This window comes from Rhinolophus sinicus, chromosome 6, assembly GCF_057876585.1.
Source record: "Rhinolophus sinicus isolate RSI-liver-muscle chromosome 6, RSI-T2T, whole genome shotgun sequence".
Classification (NCBI taxonomy): domain Eukaryota; kingdom Metazoa; phylum Chordata; class Mammalia; order Chiroptera; family Rhinolophidae; genus Rhinolophus; species Rhinolophus sinicus.
In genome coordinates this window covers 4,860,444-4,882,675 of record NC_142506.1, presented here as the reverse complement: position 1 = coordinate 4,882,675, position 22,232 = coordinate 4,860,444, and the positions used below count along the sequence as shown (strand labels likewise).

The 22,232-nt window shown below is 47.5% G+C and overlaps 1 protein-coding gene across 3 annotated transcripts in view; it reads left to right on the top strand.

Moving 5' to 3' along the window:
• Positions 1-22,232, top strand: part of LOC148757826 (uncharacterized) — a 279,544-nt gene that overhangs the window by 242,248 nt on the left and 15,064 nt on the right. The window contains exon 6 of one of the 3 annotated variants that reach the window (XM_088798938.1): positions 14,043-14,131. The exons of 1 other annotated variant lie outside the window; for it this stretch is intronic. In XM_088798938.1, coding sequence (XP_088655064.1) covers positions 14,043-14,110 — 68 coding nt within the window. In that variant the 3' untranslated portion in view covers positions 14,111-14,131. Of the gene's footprint in view, positions 1-277; positions 400-14,042; positions 14,132-22,232 lie in introns of those variants that run through there. One more of the 3 variants, XM_088798940.1, reaches the window with a different exon arrangement.

Genomic DNA, 22,232 nt, shown 5'->3' with positions numbered 1-22,232 from the left:
CCTCCCATCCCGTTTCCTTCCCTCTCTCTCATGGCGCTGACCATATCTGCCCCAAAGGTACTGTGTGTGCCTGTGTCTTAGTTCCTCTGCTAGATGTGAGCCCCTTGGGCCAGGGGCGGTGTCTTTTTTATCCTCCTACCCCAGGGCAGGTGCTCAGTAAATGCAGGGAGGGGGAGAGGGAAAGACGTGAGTGAGAAAGGGAGGGACGGAGGGGTTAACGAGGGACATTAGTTCCCTAGGTACCATTTCTCCAAATTAATGAATTCTCCCATTCTAGGTTTTTCATGCTCATCCTCGCTTTAACAAACGATGATGTTGCTGTCAGGCCCGCACAGTGAGGGGGGAAGGCTTTGAAGCTGACAGTTGCAGGTTCCCGTCTTGGCTGTGCCACTCCCAGAGGTATGCCCTCGGCAAAGGTTCACGCTCTCTGAGCCTCAGCGTTCACACTAGTACAAAGGAACCTCACAGGGATGAGAGACTCCCATGAGGGCCTGTAAGCGCGTGACAACATCGTATCAGAGCCCTGGGATGGGCCCTGTGTCTGTCATTCACAAACGGGGCACGTTGGGGAAAGCCCTTCTCTTAGAGCCACAATGAAACAAGAGGGTGAGACTCTGATCTCTAACTGAACTCCAGGCAACTCTGCTAAACACTCGGAGGCACTGTGAGCTGGCAGAGCGGCCTCAGCCACACCCACCATCTCAGTCCTCACCTCCCCACGGGAAGGGCGCCAACATCCTTCCCAGGCAGGGGACCTTCTTGTCCTTCTTGACCCAGGACTTTGTCAGGTTCGGCAGTGAAAGGTCTCACTTCCTGGTGAAGCCCTAGTCCCCCAACGCCTCCAGCCTGAAGGCATAGGTGACGCCCTGTAGAGTTTCTGAATCAATGAAGGAATGTCCAAACAGGCATAAGACAAGATGCTTCCCTCTGAGTGTGAACCTGGTCAATTCTAAACTTTATAAGGAACTCTCTGGGACTAATACTGGGCTGGAGTCAGCCATACCCAAGCCCAGTTAAAGAATGCAGTTGTGTGATCCCAGGAGAATCACAAAGTCCTCTGTACATCGGGAATTATGAGTTGACTGTACCTGCCTTTCTCAGAGGTTGATGCTTGAGGATCAGATACATGGGGAAATGCTTTGCAAACAGCAGAGGCTACAGAAATGGTTGTGCTGATGACTGATGGTTTCACATAACTCACGAAACACCTTTACGGGAGAGTTAGGTGTGAGATTTCAGCTCTGCATGTTCGTTCGTTTTTACATTATTGACTTTTGTTTAGGGAATGTGAGCTAAGCTGAATAAGGTTAACCAGGAAACAACAGAAGCCTGGTGACAGATATACTAATCCGGGAGAGAGGAAAAATCTAAATCTGAATGAGGAGGAAAGTGCAGTTAATGAAAAGTCTGCAGGTTATTTATTCTGGCGGTCAAGGTGGCTGATCTAAGGACCAGGGCCCGACTCTGCCTTAGAGCAAGGGTACATGCCAGTCTGTGACACACACTGGGAATGCCCTCTCTTTATTTACATAGCCAAAATGCAGCATAGGGCTCAATTGTCCTCTAACCTGAAAAGACTCGCTGATGTTATCCTGGAATCACTGAGTAAAATCTGAACAGGCCTTAGGAAACCACCTGGAGCAGATATGTGCTGCCATTTCCCCCTCTTATGGTGCTCACAGAAAATTGTTGGCCTGCTAAATTTAGATAGAGCCTCTGAATCCTTCTCAACACACCAACGTTTTATTTTTCACATGAGCAAGGGAGACCCAGTAAGTTTATGTGACAATCCAGCATAGTTTTCTCCTGTGTAAGCTTTGTGGAAAAAAAAGGATCCAAGAAAACAATTTTAAATAAGAATAATATATATTTATTTAATTGTAGTACTATATAGTTAGTCAAATTTTAAAAAATTATAGGCAAAAAAAATTAACTCTTCATCATTCCAAAATTGTCCCTAAGCTTCGTGAACATACAAATTTCTATTTTATCTAGTTGTAATCAGCGTGTAGTTTTTATTCTCCCTCCTGTCTGCTTTACTCACCATCACTCAGTGCATGCAATTGTGTGTTTCCTCTAGAGAATTTTTATTTTAATGGCTGTATATTGGTTCATTACTTTGCTGAACCAAATTTTCTCTGTGGTTATCGTTGCTAAAATCTTCTGTTGTAAATTGCATAGCTTGTGAACAACTTTGTACGATGGCTTCTGTGTTAGTTTGCTAGGGCTGCCATAACAAAGTCCCATAGATTGGGAGGCTTAAACAACAGAAATTGATTTTCTCATAGCTTTGGAACCTGGAAGTCCAAGGTCAAGATGTTGGCAAGTTCGGTTTCTTCTGAGCCCTCTCTCCTTGGCTTGAAGATGGTCGTCTCTTTCCTGTCTCTTCCCTCTGTACCCATTACTGTCCTAATCTCCTCTCAGAAGGACCCCAGTCACATTAAGGTCCCCACTTTAACATAATGGCCTCTTTAGAGACCCCATCTCCCAATGTGGTCACATTCTGAGGTACTGGGGGATTGCACTTCAACATATGAATTTGGGGGGAATAACAATTCAACCCACAGCAGCTTCTTTTTCATTTGGGGCATTTAGACCTGGAGCAGATGTCATGTGTTTCCTGTCTTGCAGCCTGTTGCCCTCCACCCATGGTGCCTCTGTGATGTGACTGGAATATAGGGAAATTGATACCCAGTGGGCAGCGCTTACAGAAGGAGTGATGGGAGATGGGGCAGTGCTAGCAAAGAAACCCTTCTTTTTCCCTCCCCAGTAAGCGGTTCCCATCTGCAGTGTCTGAAAATCAATCCAGCTGCACTTTTTTGTGAAAATATAGCTGCCTCAGTAATGTGCCACTTTGCACTTCCCTCTCCATCTTTCTTACCTTATTTCCCATGTTCTTGCTGTATTATTAACCGTGTGTTTCTGATGCTTTGACATCTGGGAGCTTGTTGACCCTGGATGGTCGGCCAATTTCTAGACATACAAGTAAATGACTCATCTGTAGTGAACATGTCTTTCATATGCAAACCAACCAATCCTGAGCCCACACGCACCCCCTTCTCCACTCTGTTGGATTCTTACACTCAAGTCCATTATCCACCTGCCAGAATCGCCCCAGGGCCCGGTGCTAGACAAGCAGAGGCAGCCCTGATGCCCCAGAGCCCAGGGAAATTATTCAGACTAGCCAATCCTAAACCTGCATACCCTACCTCACCTGCTCCTTCCCATAGAAACCACAATAAAGACTTCTGTCCCCACGTCCCCCCACTCCTTCTGTATCCTGACCAACACTGGTGCTTCCCTGTGTGGCCCTACATTGCATGGTGTGGTCACCCCTGCCCCCCACCTTCTTGGGAACTGTGAGTAACAAACCATGGCAGTCATCTCCTGATCTGTTGGCCTCATCATACCTGAATAATAATAAAACTTACATTTTCAAACACCTGCCTCTCACTATTCTGGTATTCTTTTCCCCCATAAACCATTTGCCCCCAGGCTGTGCCTCAGCTGTTTTTCTAGGAAGACTGAGCTTAGGCATTACCCAAAGGGAAGAAGACATAGTTTCCTTGCTGGCCTACTAAGTGCCAAGCAATGTACTCAGACTTTTATTGGTTTAATTTCATTTGAAGCAATCCCAAGTAACAAAAACCAAAGAAAATAGTTTTACAGATCTGGTTGCATATCGCCTTTCTCCAGGATAATTGAGCGATATAAGATTGTGTTTCTTTCCATTCTTGACAACCTTTGTTTGTTGCTGTTTATCCAATAGGTGTTTAGTGTTCAATTGGAAATTAGAAGTTACTTTTATTTAATGTTACCTTAATTGCTAATGAAGCTATGCATTTTAAATAGGATTTATTTTGTTTGTTTGTTTGTTTTACTGCCCATGTGACACATTAGGCATTCACTTCTGCCCCCACCTCAGGTCTTGGGACACGGCACTCTTATGGGGACTTACCTTGCTGGTGTACTGGAGTCAGGCTCTAGGCACTGGCCTCCCAGAAATAGTAGGGGCCCAAATCCTGACCTTTGTGCAGCCAGAATGTCATGCCTGAGTGTCTCTGATCCTGGGACCTGCCCCCCAGCCTCCAGGCCCTTTAGCAAGGTGAAGCTGATAGAATCTCACCACCTGCTCCACCTGAGTGCCTCACTCAGGACCAGGATCTCCTTTACCCACCACTGACTTCATCCTTAACCTGGGATGTGAGCACCTACACCTGGGGTCCTTTGAGCTCCCCCCCTCCTGAAAAATAATGCTGTCAGTAAAACGCTTTGAGATTCTTCCAAGAATCCTAGATTTTCGGCACAAGGTGTTATTATTTAGTTGATGAGAAACAAATATCCACCTAATAACCATAATTATATTGTCAAAACTCCTTAAAATATCCACTCTGCTGGGACCACAGGGATGTCAGGAGTTGTGTGACTTGTAAATTGGAACATTACGGTGAAATTAAAAAACAAAAGTTATGTTACCAAGTAATTCATTGGAATGATCTGATATTTCAGCGATAACCACCAAGCAATTTCAGGAACATGCAATTATTTGTTCACTTGCTACTCTATGGTGCGTTACTCAGTAGCTGCGTGGTTGACTGGGCTTTTGTAAATGGAAGAATCGCGAATAACAAGTCATTAACAGATCAAAGTCTAGTGGGACTTCAACTTGCTTTGTCTGGATCCTCTCCTGCCTTTGGAATCAAAAAACTCAACTTGACAACTGGCCCTCTGCACGTCTGATGGCTGAGGCCGCTGGAGTGTGCCAGGCACGTAACGGAGGCTCAGTAACACTGATGGGCGAGTGGTTCCCTTGTTATCTGATGTTGTCGCAAGCCTCTGTTTTTGTACGTTTACCTCTGTTGCTGAAATCCCACTTTTCCTTCTGGCAAACCTTTAGTTATCCATCAAATCAGTCCAAGCGTGACCTCGTCTGCAAAGCCCTTTCTTACCTCCCAGGCAGATTTCAGTGTCCATTCCACAGTGCGCTGCTATCCCAGATACAACCCTCGCTTTAACTGAATAGAAGTTGACCGCTCCCATTCCGTTTCCTTACCGTATAGGAAGCTCTCTGAGGGCAGACATCACCTGCCTGCCTGCCTTCTTTCCTGTCTCCCATGAACAGATATTGACTAAGGCCCTTCATGGGTCAGGCTCTGTACTGGTCTCTGAGGATAGTGGCAAACAAGCTAGACTTGGCTCCCGCCCCCATGGACTTCTGGTTTAATGAAATGTTATTGGACATTGCAGTGTGAATTCCTGGTACAGACTCTGCTTGGTTAAGTCAATATTTGAGGAAGGACTGATAGAAAGATGGAAGAAAGGATGGTCGGGAGGGTGGAGGAAGGGGCAGGAGGCCTGGACGGAAGGATCTGCACAGTGATGCTGGCAGAACACGACATTTTACTTCACATTCTGCAGGTGGTTATATGGTGGCAGAACGAGGACCAATGGCTGAGAGTTACAGGAAAGCAAATATGCCCATTGTTCTGTATCAAGGAATATAGAAACAAGAAGCTGAATAGTATCCCATTGAAGATGTAAATGCTAGAAGGTTGCTTATGCTAATGCCTGTCCATAGCAGGTTCCAGAAGAAAGGAAAAGATGGAGGAGAAAGTGAGTCCCAGAATGTGATTGTAAAGCTAGTGCAGCTAGAACTTAGAAGAAGTACGTAAAAAAACAACTCTAGTTTTTAGTTTACTTCATGTTCACTTAGTAAGGAAGACAACTCAATCGGCACAGGCATCCCTGTGGTCTCTGCCTGCCTTGAGAGTTTCTGGCCATTGTCCAGGGAGGTGACGTGACTACAACACTGAAATCACAGGCATCTTACGACAATAACTGACTAAGAGTAAAGACTCAACGAGATTTCCCAAGGTCAACGTGGGGATCCTGCTGCCTCTGAAGCTGCACTTCTCCCACAGCCAGTCCCCTGGGTTCCAGGCTACGGGAGCCATGACGCAGGACGCCACAGCATTAAACCCGCCCAGAGGCTACACAGCTGTCAATCAAGACACCCTGAGCAGCTTTACAGGAAGTTTCATATCACTGCTTTGCTTGTCTTTTCACACACGGCCTGATTCTAGCCCAGTCAGAGCAGTGATCCTGCTGTCATATTTGCCCATCTTCAGCTTCAGCATGCACACAGGATGGCTCCTTTAAGAGCTCCAACTGTGCGTCCCCTCCCCGCCCCCCACCAAATTCATATGTTGAATTTCTAACCCTGGCACCTCAGAATGTGGCTGTATTTTGAGATAGGATCTTCAAAAGTAATTAAAATTAAATGAGGTCACTGGGGTGGGCCCTGATCCAATGTGACTAGTGTCTTTATAAGAAGAGGTTAGGACGCAGACATACCCGGAGGAAAGGTCATGTGAGGACACATCTCCAAGCCAAGGAGAAAAGCCTCAGAAGAAACCCGACGTGCCACCATCATAGACTTCTCTCCTCCAGAACTGTGAGGAAATGCATTTCTATTGTTTAAACTGCCCAGTTTGTGCTATTTTGTAACTGCAGCCCTGGCAGATTAACACAGGCAGCGGTGCTGCGGAACACACTTAGTCATCGAGCATACGTGTCCCCTATTATCTGCTTCACTGGAAATCCCTTGCTATTGGATTTTCATTAATGACTTCATTTGAAAACACTACCACTTCTTGCCAAAGGTTGTACCAGGAATCAGCTATGACCAATTCCCAGGAGAAATACGGTTTCTAGAAAACAGGCGCAGGGATTGCCTCCTTCTCTGGCCTGTAGAGTCTCCTTGTGTTCTAACACGTCTTTCTGGTACTCAGTTCCTATTGACGTGTTTATCTCCCCCACTGGACCACGGCTACCTATAATGCAAGTGTTCTGCTTTTACTATCCTGGTGTGTGCTATATCACACACACACGCACACACACACACACACACACACACACACACACACACACACTACAGAGTTCCCACTGCAATAAACATTGGCTGAATGGATGAATGTCCACCAAACAAGTTCCTGAGAATAATTTATTTTCCAGTGATCATCTTCTTCCTGGAGAGAGAAAGTAAAAAAGGCCAGGGCCCACAAATCTACCTGTAGTCTGGATTCCTGGACTGGAAGCAAGTTTTCTCCTATATCTGAATCCGTTGGTCTTTGGTTTTCGCTGTGCTTTGTGTCGTGCCCGTCAGTCCCCTCTAAGACTGGATGAGCTCTGTGTAGACTGCATTTTAAAAGGGAGCCTCTGAGAAGTTTAAGGAGGAGCTAGCCTGAGACCAGACCTTGATGTGTGGTGGTCGCAGCCCAGGTACTCTGTCCCCACCAGCCTCCCCAACCAGCGTCTCTCATTTCTGTCTCTTTTGTTGCTGTAATGTCTGAGTCTATTCCCGCTGCTATAACAAAAACGCCACCAACGGGGGAGGTTATACACCGGAAACACTTGTTTCTCACAGTTCTGCAGGCTGAGAAGTCCAAGAAAATGGCTCCAGCACCTTCAGTGTCTGGTGAGGGAAGATCCACTTCCTGGTTCATAGATGGCCACCTTCTCACTCTGTCCCCGTGTGGCAGAAGGGGCGAGGGAGCTCTCTGGGGTCCCTTTTATAAGGACACTCATCCCATTCCTGAGGGCTCCCCCCTCATGACCTAATCACCCCCCAAAGGCCTCACCTCCTAAGACTGTCACATTAGGCGTTAGGTTTCCACGTACCAATGTTGAGGGATACAAACCGCACAGTCATCTGGGGCTGGACCGCTGACGGCCGGCGCTTGCTCCAGTCCAGTTCAGAGAGCCCTGCCATGCACATCTGTTTCTGCTCAAAACCCTCAGTGGGTCTCCAAACAATTGTTTTCAAAACAATGTCTGAAATCAAAACCATGCTTCGCACAGTTGCTTCCATTTTATTTTAGTAACAATGCATAATTTATCTTGCAATTTTCAACAGCGTTAGAGGTAGACATGCCATTTTAATGTTTGTGGGTATAAAGGAGGTTAAAAAAGCCAGTCCTGTTTCACAAAGTTCCCATTTCTTGGGATGCCTCCCAGCCCATACGACCTCGTTTCTGCCTTCCTGTCTCAGCCTCAGCCAGGACACTCACGTTCCCCAAGCCTGTGAGTGCAGTTCCCTCTACCTGGAACGCCCTTCCACCCCTCTCTCTTTGGTCAATCCTGGTTATTCTTCAAGGCATTACCCTCATCACCCAAGCAAAGCTTGCCAGGTTTCTCTACCAGCATCTCTATCGTGTCCCTGTGATACGACCAGGTTTGGTCTTTGCTTCTCCAGCTGTGCCGCCCGCCAGGCCTCGTACAGAATCAAATACAGGGTGGGCTCTCCATGGGTGTTTGGTGCATGGAGGCCCGGGAGCCAGAGTGAATGGGGGACACGTTGGAGCTGAGCGTCCCCCTGGCACTCCTTGAACCATGCAGTTCCACTTGCCTCACAAGTCTTCTGAGGCCTCTGGAAGTTCCCTGACCCGTGTTTTATCTTCCAGGCGGGATGGCCCATCAGGGACTCCCTGTTGTGAGACATATGCCTAATTCACTTACGTCAGCTCAAATGACTTCCCTGGGCGTGCTCCGCTCACCGAGCCTTTGTGCTTGCTGTTTGCTTGCCACGTCTATCAATAGTGTCTGTGATTTAATCAAGATATATGGGCTATAAAAGAATTTACAGTATTGGCGCGTGTATGTGCTGGGTACAGAGCAGAGCCATCAATCGTGCCTGAAAACTTGTCAACACGGTGAAATGACCAGAGGTCTTATTTTCACAACTTTGTAATTCTCTTTGAACAACCATCAGAAAAGTGCTCCATCCAGAAAATATGTTTCTCTTCTAATGTCAACTCCAACTACTACTATCTACATAATAAAATTCACCAACCAGGTGCCCTCGGGAACAATCCCTGCTAGTGTGGACCCAAGCAATGGGACACAGGGAAATGGAAGGGATGGAGACAACATCGGATGGAAGCGGGAGTAGCACAGTCATGACACAGAAAGCACAGTCTGTCATATGCAAATGGATAAGTCGTAGCTGCATATTTTGTGTACTTTGTGTACTCCATGGCGATCATGTTCCTGGATCTGGTCTTCCACGCTTGACCCAGAGACTCCACTGTTGGGGTTCCTTTCAACGTGAGGAACTTCCGAATGGTGCAGTACAAAACAGTGGACGAAGAGATATGGTTTGGATTCAGAGATGACCTTGGGCAAGTGACTCAAACTCCCTGACCTTCAGTGTTTTCATCTATTAAATTTGGCTCATCATAGCACTTATCTCCTAGAGCCGCCATGGGAATCTAGAAGAATACTTCCGGGAAACACAAAACGAAGGGCCTGGCATGTAGTCAACACATTGTGATCATAACCCACGTGTGTAGATGCAATAAACAACAAAACAATTGTTTATAGTAGGAGAAAGATCAACAATGTCCTATAGTGGTTCTCGGTAATGGTCAAACTATAATTAGTAAGTTAAAAAAGACTTTCCGGATGAAAAGTAGAATATGCAAGATTCTGCAGACAAGCAGACCTGAGTCCCAGACTCGCTACATTCTAGTTTTGCAAACGTCTTCCCACCTGTAGACTTAATCTTTCAAATGGTGTAATACACTTCTCCTCATGGGCTTCCTGTGAGAATTAGAGTAATGACATACAGAAAGCGCTGGGCTTCACGGCTGGCACATGCTCAGTAACGGGCTGTTGGGAGCACTATGCATCCTATTAATATATTAATAATATTGGTTTTTGCTAAAGGCACAGAAGGAAGAACACTGCACGAAAAGGAGACCCCGAGTTGGAATCCCGCTACTTTTGCTACTACAGTTAGATAATTATTTAATGTTTTAGCGTCTTCAATTTCCTTGAGGAAAAGCCAACATAAGAGTGAGCTATTGGGTCTGCTGCTGTGGGCATCTGTGGCTGCGTCCTGCCTGGGCACTTCTGAAGGGTGCACAGAATATCCCTTCTCACCCAAAGACCAACTAGGAGAAACAGGATCCCCCACTGTAGAGAGCTGCGCCTCTGGGCATTGACACCCTGGATTTCCAGGTTGCCCATGGGAGCTCGCTGAGTAGAACCACCCCAGCCTCGGGGCATCAGAGTCCACGAGAAAGATGCATGACATGAGTTGACAGAAGCACCAGCAGGAGGGGCATTCATTCTGTATGGCACCATCCCCCTCCCCGGGGCCGGGACGAGGGACGAGGGCAGGAGGACGTGACCAGAGCACAAGGGGGTCTGACCCTTTCTATGGAGCAAGGAATCTTGAATTGACTCAATGGGTTAGAACCAAAATGTTCCCTCCCAGTTCTACAAATTTGGTTTGTCTTACCCTGAGTGCTTACAGCAACGAAGACCAGGTGTTAGGCGAAAATGTCTTTCAATCAAGAATGTGATGACAGATTTCTGAAAACATCTGGATGCTTGATGAAATTTATATTCAGTTTGCTCGCCTTCACAGACACAGTTACATACATATACAGAGAGAAAGAGAATGGGATGGAAGACAGAGGGAGAGAGAGAACCCCTGAGTAATATCAACTAGGGATGCTTGTGTCCCCCTAAAATCCATATGTTGAAGCCCTAATCCCCAATGCAATGGTATTTGGCGGTGGGGTCTTTGGGAGGCAATTAAGTTGATATGAGGGAACTGGGGCTCTTGGAAGAGGATGAAAGAGACCGGCCAGTGTTCCCTCTCTCCCCACACCATGTGGGGACACAAAAACAGGTGGTCATCAGTAAACCAGGAAGAGGCATTCCCTAAGAAGCCGACCATACTGGTACCCTGAGCTCAGACTCCAGCCTCTGGAACTGTGAGAAATAGGTATTTGTTGCTTAAGCCCCCCAGTCTATGGTATTCTGTTACGGCGCCTGAACTGACTGGGGCAGGGGAAGCCCAACCTCCACCTGCCTCCTCCCACCTGGCAGAGTGGAACTCCCGCTTTTAGGCTGGTGGCGGGAGGAAGCCCCATGTTACAGACGCTGTGGTATAAGGGTCGGGAGAAGAGACGTCTGTCTATTTATTGATCTTCAACTAAATCATCATCCAAAGGTCTTTGAAGTCTCTCATTTCAAAGCTTTGAGAAACCCTCTCTGTTAGAATAGGCGCACAATTGATTTCACCTTCGGAGCAGTCTGAACTTTTGTCGTAGGAATATCCCCTTTCAGGTGGAAAAAGAGGAGCGCTGCCCTTCAACTCACCCCTTCCTTTCTCGCTGCCCAGATCTACGCACACTTAGAGCAAAGACCTTCTTCTCCAGTTGAGAATTTTAAGCTGCTCTTGATCCTGGAAACTCGCTGACTCTTCATGAAAAGCTGCTTGTATCATGAGCAGAGCTAAGTGTCTGCAACTTGCATTTCCTAGAGAAAGGTTTCTTTCTTTGTGTATATTAGAATTTAACATTTTTCATTTGTTCTATGGTATGTGTATATGGGGTCCGTGTGATCATTTTCTCACTGATTATCAGGAACTAAGACCCTGGAGCTTCAGAGATGACATGGGATCCTGACCACCATCTCGGGCTGTAAGAGAACCTACAGTTAACCCATAGCAGATCGCCAATGTCCCACACATAGTAAAACAGACTCAGGCAATCCGAGAACACGCTCACCGGCCGAGCATTGTGCGTGGTGTTTGGACATTCTGTTCTGATGGGATTGTCCTGCTGGCAGACACAGCACAAGGCCAAGGCATATGAGACATGGGAGGCACCTCTAGGGAGTACTGGGCTTTCTCTGTAAAGAGCAAATCTGAAATCAGAGGGGACGCCTCCGCAGTTAGGACACAGAGGGGACTCTGTGCCATAGAGGGAGAGGTACTCAGCGTCTCACCCGGCTGTTGTGGACAGGAAGGCTGACATCTGCTTAGTGAAAGGGCCCAGGAATGTCCACAGGCCACTGAAGCTGGGGCCAGTCCCTGGGGAGATGTTCTTCCTGCAGAATATGAAGGTGGGTTGATCCTCTTTTCAGAAAGGCAGTGACCCAGAAAGGTCGGTGCTTCCCGAGTTAAGTACCCAGTAGAGACATGTCCAGTGAAAACCTAGGTAAGTGAGAGGTTCCACCCCAGCATGGGATGGGATAGCGCTCCACTGGGAACCCCCAGGCGGCCTCACACATACAGGAGGGAAGGACCCAGGATGGCAGATGGGGCAGGGGAACCCGGCGGTCACCCCAGCGGGGCTCACAGGCAGGCAGCCGTGATTAGGATTTCCTTCTTTTCTTTCAAAGTACTTACCAGTCCCACTCCTTTCATTTGCACACTGACCTCTCCTTAGGAAGCTGCCAGAATACTGAGGGCCAGGGTCTTCCACTGCAGGCCGATGTGTGGTGTGTTAGCCTTTTAGTTGAAAAGGGAATAGTTAATGAAACCCGTATCTCCGTAAACATAAGTCATCTTTTTCATCCTTCCCATCTTCCTCTACGCCATTTAATAGAGAAATTGAATCTGAGATAAGCTTTTAATTAAAAATCTCATAATAATATACAAAATCCAGGAGATAAAGAAATTAAATACTAAATATGGATTTCCCCCCTTTCTCCCTTCCTCTCCACGTTTCCTGCTTTTGGGCATGTACAAAGTTTATGAGAATAAGAAGAAACAGAGGAACTTTTAGCTCATAAAGGTCAATGCTGGGGAGGGTTAGTGTTGTGGGGTGAATGTCTCATGACCTTTGAACTCCAGTCCAGGACCAGGCCCAACTGAGGGGTAAAGAGGCAGACCTGCCGCTTATTCTCGGGGATCATCCACCATCCCAAAGCCCACCCACACCTCCCACCACACCCACCTGGCCTAGGTGTCCTCTTGGGAAGTTGGTGCAGCACCCTGCTCTGCTTACCATTTTCATGGTCATCCCCACCCAGCTAGCAATACCCAAGACCGCTCTGAAGGCAAAATCTGCCCCTTCTAGCGCTCCCTTCCCAGCCCCAAGCACATTCCACAGTAAGCTTTCAACTAGCATGTGTTGCATGAATGGAATGCATGCACGAATGAATGCAACATATCTGGGTAGGTAAACCTAAGTGCACCAAAGGCCGAGAGCAGGAGTTGGCAAACTTGCACTGCGGAAGGCCAGATAGTAAATATTTCAGGCTTTGCAAGCCATATGGTGTGTGCCGTAGACACTGCATGTGTGGGTGGGTGTGCTGGGTCTCCATGGCACCGTTTACAAAACTGGCTGTGAGTCAGGTTTGGTCCAAGGGCTATAGTTTACCGACCCTGAGGCCTAAAGAATTGCCTTTTTAATTTGGACGAAGGATCAAGTTTGGTTATTTGTGTTTTATGTTTTTTAGAGTGACAACCAGTTGTTTTGCTGACTTATATCAGGTCTGCAAGGAGTACTGGGTAGAGGGCTACTTTACTTAATCCTCTGGAAAATGAGGATGAGATCCGTCCACTTCACATTTCTTGATTCAGCCTCTCACCCTCCCACCTGAAGAGCAGTGCCCTTCTGCCAGAAACCAAAACTGAGACCAGCTTGCCGTGCAGACTTGACGTTGGTTCACCCGCCCAGCTCTTAACTTTCTCCTTGGCTCAGGAAGCAACCCTAGGCCAGGGCCCCAGCTCAGAGAAACCTAATTTCCCTTTGGGCTCGTTAGCGCAGGCCCAGCCCACTCTCACTGGCCAGGTGGCTCAGGTGGCTGTAGTCAAGAGGGGCTGACAGGAAAGAAAACTCGCTGGTAGAGCAGTGGACGCCCCCGATGTTCTTGGGGTAGGGGAGGCAATCTGTCCGCGCTCCTTCCTCGCCATCCTCCTGTCGTCCCCTGTTAGAACACCTCATCTGCCTGGAAGATGCACTGACGAGCGAAGTGACGTGACGGCTGCTAGGCAAGGTCCCTTGGCTTCCCTGAGAGAGTGGCAAGAAGCTTAACAGGCTCACAGATCGTACCTTCTCGTCCAACTGTTCCCAACAGATTGGCTCCTCAGGTGGAAGGATTTCGCCGCAGGCGGCACGGGACAGACGCCTCCCCGTTTTAGTGCCAACAACTTCAGTCGAAACCCTACATTCTCATCTAACACTTGTCACTTCGCACGTTTCTCATGGGGCCTTTTCACCTACCCTACTGTTTCCCAGATCCGGACCAGGGCAGATGGGTGAAGTTGTCACCTGTCCGAGGTGAAATGAGGAAAAGAGGCATCTGAGAGCACTCTCTTCTTACCACCGTAAGTGCAGCCTCCATTGTTCCTATTTCTCAGAGCGCGTACCAAAATCTTAAGGATAGAATGATGTGTATGTCTCCCTAGAAGCCTGTCTTTTCCATGAGGAAAGGACCATGTTTATTTTGTTCACCTCTGAACGCCCAGCGTGAGGGATAAGTTTCAAAATATGCCCCAGCTGGCAAGGCACAGGGGGTCCCCGCCACTCAGAGCTGATGATGGTCAGACATTGTACCAGTGGGTCTGTGCTGATGGTTGGCCTGCCAAAGTCAGGTGCGGGGCCAGAGGGAGGCGAAACTGTCCGTCAGCATTTTTGGGAGGGATGAATGGATGCCATGTGTTCTTCATAAAGCTAATTAAGGTTAGTCAATTTAAAGAATTGAGTTTTGTTCTAAATGTATGTCCTCTGCATTTTCTGATGTGGGAAATCACTTCAAAAAAATTATGGTGGAAGTAGAGAGGTTTTTATTTTATTTTATTAATTTAACATCTTAATTAGCAACGTTTAAAAAAAAATTGGAAAACTATGTTAGTCCAAAATGATTTTGAAACATTGAAAGTTTACCAAAGCCAGGATTTAAGGAAACTCTGTCCTACATTATCCTTATTATTAGAATAATTATCATTATTAAGATATAATTCACATGCCATGAAATTCATCCTTTTAAAACGTACAATTCACTGGCTTTTAGTATATTCATAGACTTATGCAGCCATCACCACTATCTAATTCTAAAGCATTTCCACCCCTCTTAAAGAAACTTGTTACCTCCTCTTAGCAGCCAGTCCCAATTTCTCCTTCTCCCCAGCCCCTGACAATCACTCGTCTGCCTGAGAGCTCTATATGTTTACTATTTGGGGCATGATGTATAAATGGAATCATAAACTATGTGGCCTTCTGTGTCTGGCTTCTTCTAATTAGCGTAACGTTTATGAAGTTTATCTATATGATACCATTGCTCACTCCTTTCTATGGCTGAATGTAATGTGTTTGTATGGATGTAGCACATTTGTTTATCCATTCATCGATTGTGTTGTTTCCACTTTTTGGCTGTTATGGACAATACGGCTGTGAACATTCATGTATTTGTTTTCAATTCTTTTGATTATATAAAGAAGAGTACCATTGCTGAGTCATATGCTAACTCTATGTTTAACTATTTGAAGAACCGCCAAACTGTTTTACAAAGTGAATGCACCATTTTGCATTCCCACCAGCGATGTCTGAGGGTTCCCATTTTTCCAGATCCTCACCAGCGCTTGCTAGTGTCTGTGTATTATAGCATCCGTATTAGTCAGTTAGGGCTGCTACGACAAAAGCACCATAGACTTGGGGGCTTAAACAACAGACATTTCTTTCTCCCAGTTCTGGTGGCTGCAAAGTCCAAGGTCAAGGTGCCAGCAGATTCCGTGTCTGGTGAGGGTCCTCTTCTTGGTTTGCAGGTAGCTGTCTTCTTGATATGTCTTCACATGGAGGGAAGAGAGCGATCAGCTTGTCAATATCTGCACTGTACTATCTCACTGTGGCTTTACCACAATTCTAATGTCTCTGAACAGAGATGGCAACACAGGTCAGGATAGTGCATGACAGGGTATTCAAGCATATTCCAAGACCAGCTCTTTGTCTGGCAAAATGACAGAAGAGCTGGAGACGCACACTGACAATGGGGCTCCTCACCTTGAATTCTACTTGTTACAGAGCTTCTGGTCCCCAAGTTTCCAGGGCCCTGCATTCCTGGTCCCTCTGTCCAAGGAGCAATACCAGTGATTGCCAAAGGATCGTGCTCCCATGGGTGCCGGAGCACCCTGGGGTTGCCATCGTGGTCCTCCTTGCACTGTCATCACTGGGTAGTCTTTTTGTCATTTACCGTAAGCCCCACAGAGCAGAGTCCACATCCTGTGCCCTCTGGACTGTTTCTGGCCTCTACCCCAGGTTGATTCCCCACTTGCTCCAACAATCACTGGCCTGCAAAGTAGAAACAGTGTTCTTGTCCCAAATCTCTAGCCAGTCGCTGATGAGCTTCTATATTTAAACCTAAACTCATGACGGTGCAATCACAGGCTAGATCCTCAACTCTGACAGCTCCCTCTCCCTATCTCCAAAAAAATCATTTTGAGTCTGTGCTCCCCGAAACTCCAGACTGCACCTCTTCCAGCTTCCCCTGGACCCAGCCAAGCTCAGACAGAGCAAGTCTCCTTTCCAGCTCTTCAGAGTGTCTGGCTAGACCAGCCACAGTCCACCCCACCTCGCCATCAAAGGGTCACAGGTGATTGTCCTGGGGGTGGTGGTAGACTGGAGTAAGTAGAGGGCCAGTGGGAGAGTGATGGGTGCATTTGGGAGGTAGCCACAAGGGGGAGCTAATGAAAAGTACAGGGAAGGAGTGAGTGGGTCATGGGATCTGAGTAGGAAGAGCACAGAAAGGTGCCGTAACTCACAGAAGACATTCGTTAACCACCTAATTTTGGCCATGCACTGCACTTGCAAGTGTGTGAATGAGGAGGCTGAGTATCCAGTATTTTAAAAACTAACACAAATCATCTCTAAATGCAGCAGAGAAAAAGCTCAGATGCTATTAGAGCTCATATGGCAGGCATTGTAGTCTGGTTAGCCCCATGGCTGTTCCCACCGCACCCCGTTTTTCCTCACCACCTTCCATTGTGGAGACTGGAGTGCCAGCTACACCCCCAGACTCCCTTCTAGCTAGGAGTGACAATGAGGTGTGCCGGCCAGTAGGATGTAAGGGGAAGACTGCTAGGGGTGTTTGAAAAAGCTTTGCTTTCCTAATAAAAGGAACATCACCATTTGGGATTTCTTCTGGTCCCTTAAATATGTCTATGACTGGAACTGTGCCCTCCACGTTGCAACCATGGAGTGACAAGCACGGACATGAAAAGATTGATGGTGGAATGGAAAGATAACAGAGCACAGAGTTTCTGACGGCTTCTTTGAGCGACCAATCAGCAATCACCAACCTCGAGAAATAATCGAACTGATCTATGAGTCCTACTGGGAGGACTTATGCGGAGATGGTCTCATCTGTGCATCCACCGGCATTCTGTAATGGCTGGCATGTCAGAGGGATTTGGTGACAGTGTGATCCACTGGTTAGCAACCCCTTGCACCTCATACAGCTCCCAGCACTCAGTTAAAACAGAAACTGGCTGACGTGCCCAGGCTCGGAGAGGTGAGGACCTGCCCAGCAGAGTAACAGCGGATTGGTTACCGACAGCCGGCCACAGAGGTGCTTTTGTTCGTCATGACTGCCCTTCAGAAACTGTCCTTCTCTGGGCTCAGGCAAACAGCATCGCTCTTAACGTACAGCTGCATCCTTGCGAGGTCCCGGGATGCTGTGCCTCCTCCCAGCATGCACGGCAGTTCTGCGGCAGGGAGGAGATGATAAATTCACAGGATATCAGTGTGCAGAGATGTCCTACACTCCTCCTGGCTCGGGACTATAAATTGGTGTGACCAGCTTTGCAGAGCCCCTGGGCCACCTCTAATAGAGTGTGTGCATAAACCGTTCCCAGCCATCCACTCGGACGCTCAGTGTGGGCAGAGAAGACGTGCACGTATAGGCTCACTGTTATGGGCTTTGGGAAAGCGAACACCTAGGAAACTCGCTACCTGTCCTTCCATAAGGGACCGTGTCAATGAAATACCACACAGAAGATAAAGCAAATGTCCTGACAGACAAGTGGGGACGCAGGCTCGTCTCCGAGCGTGCTGCTGGGAGAATAAAGCGAGTTATAGGAAGACAAGAGAGGCTGGACTGCTTCTTTAGCCCACTCGGGCATAACGGTTTACCAGGGACTGGGGGCTTACACAACCAAAATGTATTTTCTCCCAGTTCTGGAGGCTGGGAGTGTGTAATCAGGGTGCCAGTATGGTCGGGTTCTAGTGAGGACTCTCTGCCTGGCTCGTAGACCTCCTCCTGCCTGCCTTCTGTATGCATGGCCTTTCCGTGGGCGTTAATCCCAGCAAACCAGGGCTCTGCCCCCACGATCTACTCACCTCCTAAAGGCCCACCTCCAAATACCATCACATTGCTGATTAAGCTTTCAACTTGTAAATTTGGGGGAGACAAATAATCAGTCCATATCAACTGCCAGCTCCTGTCCCCCACTTGGCAGATGGGGGGACTCGAGTATGCAGGAAGTCATAGCTGGCCTACGGCCACCCAGCTGGTGACAGTGGAGCAGCCCTGTGTTCTCCCCACACCGTGTTGGTCTTCAACGTCCATTCCTTTCTGCCTCCATGCTTGTACGAATGTGTATTATTATTACTTCTTCCACAGCAGTGCCGCTGCTCTCCCCATGCCACCCCCCATGCTTGGGACTCAACTGGGACATTTTTACTCTGCATCCCTCTTCTATCCTTGGGAGGAACTTTTTCTGGTCCATTAGGTGTGCCTGTGCCTTCTTCCTAGAGTTGTTTGCTCACGTATTCATTCGGTCTACAAATGTTTACTGAGCATCTACTATGTGCCAGTCACTATATCAGCAGTGGGGATTCGAAAATAAGATATGGTCCCAGGTCTAAAGGTGTTTGGAGTTTAGGTGTAAAATCCTTACTATGTGCCAGGCACTGTTCTAAGTGCTTTACTGAAATGGATTCATTTAATCCTTACAACATCATCAGCCCCAACTTACAGATTTACAAATAAACTGAGGCAAAGAGGTTTAGGTCAACCTCGCAAGGTCACACAGCTGGTAAGCTGCAGAACCAGGATTCAATTTCAGGGAGTCTGGCTCTAGAGTCTAGTCGTGACAAAATGCCCCCAGACAAAGACAGAGTACTGTGGGGAGGCATGAAACACAAAGCTCAGGAGGCTGTGGGAACTCGGAGGAGGAAGTGTTCATGGAAGGCTGCCTGGAGGAAGGGACCTTTGAGCTGAGCCCTGAGGGTGATTAGAATGTATCCAGGCAAAATTGAACAGGTGTTCTCCAGACAAAGGGAAAAGCACATGCAGAGACCCCGGGTGAAGTGGGTAAGTGCGTTCAGGGCACAGTGAGACGTGATGAGGCAGGGCTAGGAGGATTGAGAGGGCATTACACTTGATCCATTTCAGAATCCTTCACCTTTTTTTTATGAGGCATCATAATGTAGTTAGTGGGTGAAGTGCCCACTGTTGGACTCAAGGACGCTTCTTAGCATCTGAACTTGATCTCATGGTATCTCATTTCCTCATCTGTAAAGCAGGGGTAATGATGTCTCTGCCTCATAGAGTCAGGGTAAAATGAAAGAAGTTAATGCAGACCCTTAGCGCTGAGCTTGGGACATGGTAAGTGGGCTTTGTCACTATCGCCCTTTGGTTCATTCATTTGTTTGGCATCGTTTTTATGTCTCAGGGCCGTGTGATGGAGGAGGGAGCTATGAGGGGCAATGCCTGCGGCTCATGTTTAGAGCTGTTCTCACCAGAAAGTGAACCCAAGGCCAGTGAGGGGAGGGACGCCCTTCTAGGCTGTCACTTGAAGTAATGCGAAACGTCCCCACATGTCCCTTTCCGATGACAGCAGAGAAGGCCACTGCTGAAAGACAAGGACTTCTATTAACGAGGAGCACAAAGGAGCCAGGCGTATTACCATTTGACTTTGAAGGGGGACAGCCAAGGGCGCTGAGTGGGTCTCAGAGGCAGACATGGCCCAATCACAGACCCTGCTCACGGTCAGCAGAGAGCTGCTCCCCAGGGGCCTCCCGCAGCAGGTGACCCCGGAGTCTGAAGGAAGGACCCAAAGAGTGACGATCTCAACGTTATCATCATCATTGCTGTTTTTGACAGTTGGGTCCTAACTTACATTTCTAGGATGCTTTGCTTTCAGTGGGCATTAGTTTCAATTCATCAGTGTCTTTGAACCTCAGCAGATGCTTGTGAGTCAGCAGAGGCTGGTCTTTTTCTTGCTATTTAGCTTGTACACTGAGGGCCAGTTGTGTGACCTACTTAGTCTAGAATCAGAATCAAGACTCTCCCCCATTCAGGGTCAAGATCTTTTTACAATAAATGCATCCCACCCCTTCTCCAATTGGTCCTGAAGTGCAGTCAAGAACCAGGCTGGTTTCTGCTCATCGTAACGGGTAGAATTAACTCGCTGTCTATGCCGAGAAAGCTGCTGAGCCTGATTGCCCTGCATCGGGGATGCTGAGTGAAGGGAGGAGTTACATCCCACCCAGGGGTTCCCAAACTTTGGAATTTGATGTACCAGTGAAAATTTGAAGACTATTTTGAAGATAAGCAGAGGGTGGTCAATTTTGTGTTTTGCAAAGTGAGAACATAAAAAAAAAAGAAAAACTACCGTATAATATCACAAAGAAAGGGTATTTCAGCATTCCCTCAAACCACCATCACTACCGCCCCCTCTCCCCCACAAGGAGGAAGAACTCAACATCAGATCAAGGACTCTCCCTGTAAAACAGGCAAGGTGGGGACCTTAGACAAATGCACAGCCCATTCAGGACTGCTGTGAACAATTGCCCAGGTTGTGCACTGCACAACTCCAGGGTTGGGAGTGCCATTCACAACAACTATTCTGCTTTTGCCCTTCTTTCTCATCTCCCCACAGACGAGGAGAATTTTTTTAGGAGGTACTGTCAGATCAGAGTCCCTTCTAGCATGTCAGTTCTATAATTCACGATATTCTAAGGGAATAGAGACACCATCTGGTCCACAAACTTCCAGGTGTGCTTTGAGGATCACGATGGAGCCCACCACGTCTTCTCAATGTCCTCTTAGTCTAAGCAGAATGATGCTCTAATTCCCTGGTATGGAGTGTCCTTCCATGCAAGCATTTGTCAAACACCATGATTGCAGTGAACAAAAGTTGGGAAGCCTCTGGTCCTATCCGTGCACCTCATTTTACAGAGTAAAACTAAGTCCCTGAGATGTCATATGACTTGCAAAGAATATGCAGTCTGTTAATGGCAAAACCTGTTTGCAAGTGGCTGGAGGTGGGGAACCCCTTTGGGCACTAAGAGCTGACGCTTCAGTCTAACCCCCTTCGTACACCCATCTCAGCACCTAGGGAGCTGCCATTTACTCCTGGGTGTTTCTTTCAGGAGTGTCTCAAAAAAGAGTTTGATCCCAAAACAGATCCCATTTAGACTCCGCCTGAAGCACAAGTCATACACATTTACGTATTCCTGACTCCGTAGCATGCACTGGGCTCGGGACAAAAGCCTCATTGTTTAGAGCTGCCTGATAATCAGAGATGGACTCGTTCTTCGCTCTGATTCTGTGAATCCTTGGGTGCAGTTTCCAGGAGTCTCTTGTTCATGTCGCTTCAATGGCTCTATTTAATGACCTCCCTGTATCCGTGACTTTTGCCTTGTAACTCGTGGTTCCCTCCCATTCTCACGATGAGCTCAGCCGTGTGACTTACTGTGTCCATCGGGAATTGGAAGGCTTTATGCAGAGTTTTACTTACAGCCAGCTTTCTGGGGGGATGCGAGACACAGGAAGATTGCCAGCCAGTCTACCTGAGGACATGGTAGATTCGGGCTGCATGGGACAAATAATTGTGTGGGACATAACTTATATGACAAATTATTTGTTGCTTATCTGAAATTCAAACTTACCTGAGCATCCTGTATTTTTATTTGCTAAATCTGGCTACTCTATCCTTGACATAAAGCCTCCAGATGACTTGTCACCTGACTGAAGACTCATGCGTGAGCCCAGGCACCTGGGTCAGCTCAGCACCGCTGCCCAGCTGATTCACGGGCTCATGAGAAAATGAAATGTGTGTTGTTTTAAGCCCCAGCATTCCGGGACGGTTTATTATGCAGCATTCGCTGACTAATACATCCAGCACAGCCCCTTAGAAGAATCTCTGTTAATACAATCAGCTGTAACAGCAGGAAGCCAGTGTAACAACATCACCAACAAAACAGAACAAACTTGTATGTGCACACACAAGACTTGCCTCAAAAACAACCTTCCGATAACTGTGGCTTTTCTGAAACCTGACACTCCATCGTGGTTTGTGTTACCATTGCCAGCAGCACATTGAGGCGTGCAATGTGTGGTGTGCGAGCTCCCACATACACAAATCTCCAGATCCGGGGAGATGTTGTCATTTTAAATAAGTGTTCACTACTGGTCTCTGAAATATA